At 41.4% G+C, this 10,375-nt stretch overlaps 1 protein-coding gene across 3 annotated transcripts in view; it reads left to right on the top strand.

Annotated features, from left to right (window-relative positions):
- Positions 1-5,621: 5,621 nt before the first annotated feature.
- Positions 5,622-10,375, top strand: part of gsdme (gasdermin E) — a 33,044-nt gene continuing 28,290 nt past the window's right edge. The window contains exons 1-2 of one of the 3 annotated variants that reach the window (XM_012965576.3): positions 5,622-5,728; positions 7,759-7,929. Coding sequence is in view for 1 of the 3 variants with exons in the window: in XM_002933399.5 (XP_002933445.2) it covers positions 8,188-8,219 (32 nt within the window). In the remaining 2 variants the exon portion in view is untranslated. Of the gene's footprint in view, positions 5,729-7,758; positions 7,930-8,031; positions 8,220-9,171; positions 9,271-10,375 lie in introns of those variants that run through there. The other 2 variants (XM_002933399.5, XM_031904105.1) reach the window with 2 other exon arrangements.

Below are 10,375 nucleotides of genomic sequence, written 5' to 3'. Positions count from 1 at the left end.
GTGCTTTTTGTGCATTGATTAAAGGGAAAATAACAAAGTGGGGTTTGCTGCAGAAGAGGAACCAGGGTGCCACACAGATGAGAAAGGTGCAAGGCATGGAGCCATGTCTATATTAAAGGCAGAGCACAATGTTTTGGGCTGACACCGTGAGCTTGGGTGCTGACGGAACTAAGACTACCAACAAAAGAAAGGGGAAGACCAGTGGATTGTTAGGTGTGCTTATCCTTATTATTCTTTCATTTTCTGCAGGGTTGCAATGGACTGCCATGCACAGTAAAATGTTTTCACGCTCCATTATGGCATGGAACATGGGGATAAAAAAAAATTGCCTGTAAATAAATATGGTGGTACTAAGAACTAATTTTGGCACTGGAGTTACTTACAGTGGCTTCTTTGCTTCTGTCTCCAAATGCCATAAAAATGCCATGAGTCAGTGCGCTGCATCAGCTTGTGTAATAAAGCCCATTGTGGTTGGCACAATGGTTGGTTACTTCAGCAGCCATACTTTCTTTCCCCTTCCCCCATTTCCTGTCATTGGAACCTAAGGAGCACACAAATAAGAGTAAAATTACATAAAGAAACCGTTATGTGCCTGGACTGGTGCTTAAAAGAATACTTTCGTAACAAAACACATCAGTCGTAACAAAACACATCAGTTAATAGAGCTTCTCCAACAGAATCCTGCTTTGAAATCCATTTTTCAAAAACACAGATTTTTTTTTATATTTAATTTTGAAATTTCACATGGAGCTAGCCATATTTTTAATTTCTCAGGTTGCCACAACCATGTGGCTTGTGCTCTGTTACCTGAAAGCAGTTCTAATGTGTAGCGCTGGTTCCTTCTGAAAGCTCAGACTCAGGCACAATGCACTGAGATGGCGCCTACGCACCAATATTACAACTAAAAAAAAATGCATTTGTTGGTTCAAGAATTACATTTTAAATGGTAGAGTGAATTATTTGTTATGCAAAAAGTGTAATTTAGAAAAGTACACCATAAAAATCATAACAATCCCTTTAATAAGATCCAGAGAACATCAATACTGAAGGCAATAATCTATTTACCAATCTCTAAATGAGCAAGTTGAATGGAATTAATGGTGGTACCAGGAGACACCCAAGGGTTTATGTAAGGAATATATTCAGCAATTAGAAAAGAGTTACACATTGGACAGATAAATGTACTCTGGAAGCTGTACTGTAGGAGTAAGCATTTCTTAGTACAGGTGAGCGGACCATACATGCTGTTTATAGACAGACATGGTGCCATTTGGCCCATCTGATCTGGAAACTATGGAGAGTCAGCCATTGTATATGGCAACCTCCAATACATGCATTGTTGGACTTAAAGCTAGCTAGAAGCTGAATAACTGTGTAGCCCACAGGTATATAAATATTTCTTATATACTTTTTTTATTAAATTCTCTGTAAACTGGTCAGGCTTTGGGGGTTTCAATTTGCAGTCAGGCCACATTGTGAGAAACAAGCAAATGCTTCCGATGTGGTGGCACTGACCTAGATTTGTTTGGCTCAACATAACGTGTGCAAAGCTTGCATTTGTACGTGTCAATAAAAGAACATGGAATCTTTAAATAATAGGGCTGTAAGTAAATTCAGTCTTTGGCTTTGAATCAGACAGCAAGAGGTTTGATTCTGGTAAATGAGGAGTATGGGGAATCCCAACATCCAAAATCTAAGTACAGGATAGGATTGAAAAGAGCACTGGCCACACCACCACAAACCACAGGTGCTACAGAGCTGAATATGGAAAATGAGGTGCATCCAACACATGCGCACGCACCCGGTATAGCCCACAGTATAACAATTTGAGTTAACTGAATTATTAAATAATCCTAGTTTTTAATTGTGTTAAATAAAAATGATCATACCATGTAGCAGGCAGGTACACGCGCATGTCTCACCCCCCCCCCTGCACCGCCGCACGTCACATGTAGCGCCGCCAGGATGCTAATATAGGTATGGAATTCCTTATGCAGAAACACATTATCCAGCAAGCTTCAAGCACCCATTAAGAAAAAAAAAATGCTAAAGTGTGGTTTAAAAAGGCTGTGGAAAAAAAAATCTAGCAGAGAATGTCACCTAAGAGCATCTAAAAAGACAACAGCTGACATTAGAAGGATTTTAGGAGACTACTACAATACTGGCGATCAGATACACAGTGCATTTAATCTTTTACATACAGAGAGGAGTGTAGGCATGACAAGAAACGCTAATCAAAGGAAGCAAGCAGCACCGAAATCTCCACCTATGCAATCAGCCCGCACTGCCGCACGTCACCTGTAGCGCTGCCAGAACCCTGCCAGGGCACTGCAGGACTACTTGTCACAGCAGCGGATCCGGCGCTCGAGTGTGCCATGCACACCCCCCCACCCCCCGTGCATCGCACAAACAAGGCACGCTGTGTGTGCATGCTTGGGCGAGGTGGGTGGGTGGGTGCACGCTCGGGCGCCGGATCCACTGCTGTGACGAGTAGTCCTGCAGTGCCCGGGCAGGGTTCTGGCGGCGGTAATATTTAACAAAATTAGTTGCCTTGAGTATAAGCCGAGGATACCTTTTTTAGCACATTTTGAGTGCTGTAACACTCTGCTTATACTCGAGTATATACGGTAATTGTACTGTATAAAAAAAAAAATATATATATATATATATATATACACACAGGTACTCATTTTGTTGTAAGGGCGGGTCCACAGTACCTCCCACCACTGACACTTTCTAAAGTGGTAGTTCATCTTAAAACTTTTAGTATGATCTAGACAGGGATATTCTAAAAGCAGTTTGCAATTAGTCGTCTTTTTTATATTACTTTTGGTTAAGCAGCTCTTCAGTTTGGAATTTCAGTACATATCTGGCTGCTAGGCTCCAATTTATCATAACAACCAGGCAGTGGTGTGAATGAGAGACTGGAAGTTAAAAAGGAGAGGACTTGAAAAGAAAGATAAGTTCTAAAATGTAACAATAAAAAAAAAAAAATTATAGCCTCACAGACACTTGGGAGATGAAGAAGGAAAAAAAGTCAAAAACAATAACTGGATTATATAGCAATAAGAGGAAATTGTCCAGAGGAATAGAGGGCTTGTGAAAAAGCAACAATACATCACCACTTATTCTCCAAATAGGTTAGCTAAAATGATGCACAACTACACAAAACCACCTCTAACTATTTCATGCCATCTGTGCTATAAATGCAGACTAAAGGTCCCCATACACGGTAAGATCCGCTCGCTTAGCGAGATCGCCAAGCGAGCGGATCTTCCCCTGATATCCCCACCTACGGGTGGGCGATATCGGGGAGCTTGAAGTTAAAAAAAAAAAATCCGATCGTTTGGCCCTGGGGCCAAACGATCAGATTATGTAGACGGCAATGGGGCAGTCGGTTCGGGGACCGCATCAACGAGCCGATTCGGTCCCCGATCCGACTGGATTTTCTAACCTGGCCAGCCCGTTCGTTTCTGCCCCTACACGGGCAGATAAGCTGCCGAGTCCGTCCAAGGGACTGATATCGGCAGCTTCTATCGGCCCGTGTATGGGGGCCTTAAGTCCCACCAAGCAGCTGCACTGAACAACTTGGCATCCTATCTTTACCCCAGTGCCCAAATACAATAGACAATCAAATACGTAACACCTCCCCCTCTAAAATTGTGTCTAGGATATATAAATCACTTTGAAATTTCCAGCTCTCTATGAAAACAGGCATAAAGATAGAAGAAGACTGGGAGGAAACTACTGACGATCCATATGTCCACCATGTGTCTGCCAGAGATAAACTCATCCAGTGTAAGTTCCTGGACATGGTGCATGCTATAGATACAACCAATCCTCAGCCAACTGAATTAACGTGTGGTGGGGATGTCCCCATGTCACCAAATATTGGGAAACCGTTACTAAATATCAAGCTAGGCCTACTGCAGATGCCAGAGGCTAAGCAAATTCAGGGACTAAATAATGTAAACAAAGCCACCCATAGCTTAATTCAAATACTTTATAAAGGAGAAGTAAACGTAAAAATCACTGGGGGTGCCTCCCCCCCCCCCCTTTTATGAGAAAACTGCACCAGCCGGGGTACCTGCAAGAGAGCAATCTTCTTCCTTCTCTCTTCCATCTTTGGGTTGAAAAAGCTGGCTTTTTTGTTAAAGCTGGCTCACAGCTACCCCAGACTGGTGCGGTTTTCTCCTAACAGGAGCACCAGCCTAGAGTATAAGGTAAGAGAATACAATCTATGCCTAACATTTGGCACACCCCGTGATTTTTTTACCTTTCCTTCTCTTTTAAGCCCTGGATGGGGTAAACAAGACCCTCAGTCAGAAAATGGAAGCAGCTAGTCAATGCAGTAATACCTCTATATAAATTAATTTACAAAAGTAGGGGGTGTCCGAGTAAATATCAGGAAGTCCATAAAATCATTTATTTAGATGCCCTTAAAGCAATGATTGAATAATAACCAAATTCTACTAATACAGGTATGGAACCTGTTATCCAGAATGCTCACAACCTGGGGTTTTCCAGATGGGGATCTTTCCTTAATTTGGATCTCCATTAAATACCGAATAAACCCAATAGCTTTGTTTGCCTCCAATAAGGATTAATTATATCTTAGTTGGGATCAAGTACAAGGTACTGTTTTATTATTACAGAGAAAAATAATTTTTAAAAATTATAATTATTTGCTTATAATGGAGTCTATGGGAGATAGGCTATCCGTAATTTGGGATCCCATACCTGTACTGCAATCTATTTGTTAGACCTAAAAGAAACTAATAAAAACTTACTGAGCTAAAAAACCTTATGTACCGAGCGGTTCTGCATGGAGTTGATCACCAGGGAAACTCTGAGAAATGAGTCAGGGTAGAATTCACAGAACAGGAAACCTATGCTGCGGTTATACTATCAGTCGAGGAAAAGGAAGTTGCGCTATTTATCATTTTATTCTTTTGTGGTATTTTTGGCTTTGAAAATAATGGCTCTGGAAATTTTGATTTGTGAATAAAGGGGATTTCTACCAAACAATTAAAAAAAATTGAAATAATGGGAAGGTGTTCGTGCAGATGGGCATCCCACGGTGGGGGGTGGGGAAATCCTGCACCCCAGAGTATGTGGTACTAGTTATGTCACTGATACATGACATAACATGCCAGTGACGGACCCAGGCAATGATGCACTGCAATTTGCACATTTTGTGAGATATACAACAGGGCACATAGCATTTTGCAAAGAAGCCCCAGTAGCACTATGTTCTGAAAAGCAATTACAGATACACCACCACTATAACTGTAGCACTAAAATACAGAATACATTATAGCAGGGACCCATGGAAAGAGATAGTGCCAGAGAAAACAGCCAAATATAAATCTCTCTTTATTTATTTATATATTTGTAATAAATATAATAGAAATAATCCAAAAATAAAACAGTGGTTCTTAGGTATAACATGTCACATGACTCTTGGGAACTTGTGTATCATATGAAATAATGTCCCATCTCAGAAGGCAACTGTGTCATTACTCATCAGGGAACTCAGGTGGCTTAGGACTTACTGAGTAACTAACTGAGGATTTACTGAGTAATCTCAACAATGTTTCATCACCCAGTTGAACTGAGAATCCACTCACATGACTGCTGAGACATTCTCAGGATTATTTTGCATTGTCTGCTCAGTTACACTTGAATATCTCCTGGCCTGTATGAACGAAAAACCCAAAAGTCCATGGTAAGTTCTTATTTCTTATACTTTACAAAAGGAGTTAATTATTTCCATGAAAATTTGTTCTGATTTCTATGTAGATTGTCATATTTCCTAAGGTGCTGCAATCGATTTGTAAATGTATTCTGGGGTTTAACACAGAATCACCAGCTGTCCCTAATTTCCAGGCAGGATATCGAGTTGGCTCTGTATGCCCCAGGTTTTCAGAAACTGACCAACTGCACAGACTTGTACTTTAAATGTAAGCTTGGGGGCGCAGACAGCAGTGTTGTACATTTTCCAGGCCCCCTCATAACAGATGGGAGAAACCTCTCACTACAGTACTTACCTGAGGGAAGGGCACTGAGAGCATTGTGCTGTCTCACACTCCTGGGAGTCTTGGGATTTACTCCAACAGGGGCATACCTGTAGGGCTGTGGTCCTGCCATAACCCTACGACACCCCTGCAAACTTAAGATATGTGGGTTTCCCCTTAAGAGCATAATTATTACACTGACTTGTGGAAATGAAAGTCTAACATCCCCTGAACTTGGCCCAGATTTGCTGGGACCCCCACAATGGTAATATACAATGGTAAAATACTAAATAATAAAATGGTAAAATACTAAATTCCCGTGTCCCCAGCAAAAACTTTAGGGCTCCAAAACCTTGGGATAATGAGCTGCATATGCCTCCCTTCCTGTGGGTCCTTTACAACACCACTGGCCCCCCATATCCTAACAAGGTAAAATGAATGGTACACACTTAAGGGCTCCTAATGACTAATACTTCTTTCTTCCCTGCTGTTTTCACCCATGTAAGTCAGAACACCCCTAGATAGGCAGCCCTAATAGAAAACCTAGGGCAAGTGGGGCAGCAGCTCAGTTTTTGGTGTGTGGTTATTTTGTAGGAACCCATAGGGTAACAGTGCCTATGGCTGTAAATCCCTTACAAGCTGACAATCCTCCAGTTGCTAGGCAAAGCTTTTGTACCTAGGGTTACCTTGGTTTGATGTCTTTGTACTGGTCCATAGAGTCTGTGACCACTTCCTGTCACAATTTGAAATAGTGATTGGAAAGGGGTGGTTCTTCCTCTTAAGCCATCATCCTCTGACATAGGTAGATGCCTCTGGGGATCCTGGTGTCAACAAGGCCCATTAAAGAGACCTGCCTGAGAGGGAAAACCCTGTGAACGAGGTTTAGTCAGATGTAGGACTAGTTATGTTGTAGGAACGTAAGATAGAAAGGCATAGCTAGAAAGAGCAGCTTGTACTCCACCAAAGGATTGATAGCTGGAGGTAGCGCTCCCTTGGGCATCACTGGCCTAATGTATAAAGAGACCGCAGTGCTGAACAGATTCAGGCTGAGGGTCCTATTTATTATGCTGTGTAAAATGAAATTAGTCAAAAAAAAATGTAAAAATCTGTAAATTGAGAAGTTCGCCTTCTGAATGCCAGATTTTACACCATTGTTTTATTCTGGTGGAAGAAAAAATGCGTAAAAAAATTACACAGATTTTACACAGCGAAGCCTGGTGATGTGGGGCGAATTTTGATGCTAATTAATCTGCCCCTTAGTGTTCTACTCCCTGAGCCATTTCACTGGAGGGGACCTGGACTACTAGCTGGTAACCTAAAGGTGTCTACACAAGGGAGTCACATTGCTCTGCTGTGACTGTATCTGAGCACATATATATATCTACCTCAACTGATACTAAGTTTATACCCTTTATTTTGAGTTTGAAAAGCTCTAGCATCTTATTTGTTTATTTACAACACCTTCTCTTTAGTACATTAGAGCCAAGACAGGGTTACTCACTTAGGGCCCCCTAGCAACCAATATTTCTGTCTCACTGTTTACGCCCATGTAGATATGCCTAGTTAGATAGCCCTTATAGGAAACTCAAGCACAAAATGCTGGGAGATATTGCTAATTTGGTGTTCTGCGCACTTCCCTTATCCCTGGGCGCACCATTCACACTCTCTCGATACCAACTGGCTCTTCAAACACCGACTCTGTAACGCTGCTTTTTTTTTAATCATTTATTTTAATCGACAGCTCTGACATCCAATGACAAGCTAGCTTCGTATGGCTGCCAGCCAATGAGAGATTCCTATCACCGAAAGAGCGAAGTAAAGGGGAGAGAAAGGGGACTGGGGTGACAGAGAGAGATCTTGTCCCCACTGAGTGAGTACATCGGACACATTGGTTCTCGGGATTTGGAATCAGGTGAGTGCTCGGGCCAATGGGGGAGAGGCTTCTGCTGGGGTTTGTGTTGGTTGAGTAGTTGGTAGAGTTGGTGCTCGGGCGGGATGTCACTGGGATTGTCTCGTCTGAACGGGTCTCTTCCTTGTTTCCGCACAAGTAACAGGCGCAATGGCAGAGAGGGGGTGGAGCTTAGACTGAAGGCTGCGCTGTGTGTCTGTGTAACCCTCCAGCTGCGGGGCGCGGAGCAACGTCTCCACCCAGCTGCGCTTCTGGCGGGGAATGCTGGGAGTTTTGTCAACCTGCTCGCCCTTGTATGAAGTGTAATGCATTATATTCCGCTGCATGGTGTATTTGTATATATTTAACTGTGCCTGTTATGTGGGGATGTGTTCGTTACACACGGAGAGTATTGTTTTTATACAAGTATTTATTGATGTGGTGGAGTTGCCATGCTGCATGGTTTGGTGGGCTAAAGTGATGCGTCCGTTCATCAGTAAAACCCGCCCCCTAGTGGCAAAATAATCTCGATATTGTGTTATGTAATTGTTGCTTGTTCCACTTTAGAAATAATTTTGTTTTGGAAAGGTCTTTAGGATGATACTTGCACTATGTAAAAAAACGTGGAAAGTGTCCTTTAATAGCAATAGTTTGTATGGCCTGTCTGAGAAGCATTGCCCTGTGGGAGCAGCTGGAGGGGTTTAAAGCTCAAAATGTGCCCTGGTATTCCAGGTACAGAGAGGCCCAAGCAGCCCCCCAGCCCATAAATAGTGACTGGCATCTTACATTTTAGCTTCAGAAAACTACATTGTTTCTGTGTACTTTTTTTTCGTGTATTTCCACCTTTGGAACAAAATTAAGAACTCAAAATTCTAAACTGGAAATTGTTCATGGTACCAGAAAGATAATTTATTTTAACTGATTTAAAAGTCCTCCACAGTAACACCAAAAAATGTAAAGTGTTCAACCTGTTAAAAAGGAGAAAAGGCACATGTTACATAGCAGATAACAGATAAGCTCTGTAGAATACGATGGGAATCTACACAGCTTATCTGTTATGTGCTATATAACCTGTGCTATTTCTCCTTTCAGTTTGAATGGCTGCCCCCATGGCTACACAGCAGGGTATTTATATAAACTATAGTATGTTTTCTTTAGCAAACAATCAACTTTTACCAGTGCAGGTCAGTAGTACATAATATACTTTAATTTTTGGTGTTACTGTTCCTTTAAACATGCTAATACCAGATATGTATGTTTTTACAGAGATTTCTAATTTCTATAGACCAAAAAGACGTCTCAGCAGTACAAAATTGTGAAAACTTTACATCAGAAATTAGTATACTTAACCAAAGCCAATGAACAGTAAGTTTACCCTAGGAAACCACATATTTTTGAAAAGTAGACATTCTGCTGAATCCAAAATGATGGTATTCCAGATAAGGGGTCTTTCCATACTTCTGTCCATGAAGAAATCATTTTAACACTAAATAAACCCCATAGGATTGTTTTTGCCTCCAGTAAGGATTAATTATATCTTAGCTGTGATCAATTACAAGGTACTGTTTTATTATTATAATGAAAAAGAAGATGACCTTTCCATAATTCTCAGCTTTCTGGATAATGGGGTTACAGATAATGGATCCCATACCTGTACTATCAACCATATGAAGTAAAGATGTTTGATTTGTTTGTTTGCAGTTGACCAGTAAATGCTAATGTCACCTATATTACATAACCCCCATACTGCTTTATTCTTCATGCAATCAATGAATTCTGCCGTAGTATTGCCATGAAGCAGGTGTGTAGCCCATTAGACTATAGGGCTCATGTACATCAGCAGCACAGATGCTGTCCCCACTTTCATTAAAAGTCATTGCATCAAAATGCAATGTTGCACTCGGTGCCGATCAGTGTCTCCAGGGTTCCCGCAGTGCTCAATTTCTGCATTTCAGTTGCATTGTAAGGCCTGTTTTAGTTTGCTGCCCCATAGCTATGAAGGTAAGGGAACAGTGCTACTTGCTAAGCTTTCAGTTTTTGTGGTAAATTTTCAAATAAAATGTGTTACATATTTGGCTCATGGGGCACCTTTCCCATAGCCTTGAATGGGAACTGCTCACCGCTCTTGCAAATGACATTTCAGGTCGAAATCTGCCCTGTCACCAGCAGGTGACACATAACTGCAGCTGCCTTCTCTCTGCCTGGCGAAATACATAATTGGAGAAACACTACTTGTGCCATGAGCATAAGCTTATCATAAAGAATTACAAGACCTTATTTTGCCATGAAAATTAACTGATAAAACAGGTCTAGCTATAAAATCCTTATTAACATGAGAGGAATTTTCTCTTTGCAGTTCCCCAGAGCAGCCAATTAGCAATGAGCATCTGGTAGAATAATGAGCGCAATTCTCTGGTGGGTTAATTGTAACTGTGTGTGTGCAAACAACCCTTAATAATTGGAAAGTAAA

Source organism: Xenopus tropicalis, chromosome 6, assembly GCF_000004195.4.
Source record: "Xenopus tropicalis strain Nigerian chromosome 6, UCB_Xtro_10.0, whole genome shotgun sequence".
In the NCBI taxonomy this organism is placed as follows: domain Eukaryota; kingdom Metazoa; phylum Chordata; class Amphibia; order Anura; family Pipidae; genus Xenopus; species Xenopus tropicalis.
This window is presented reverse-complemented; position numbering and strand designations above follow the sequence as displayed.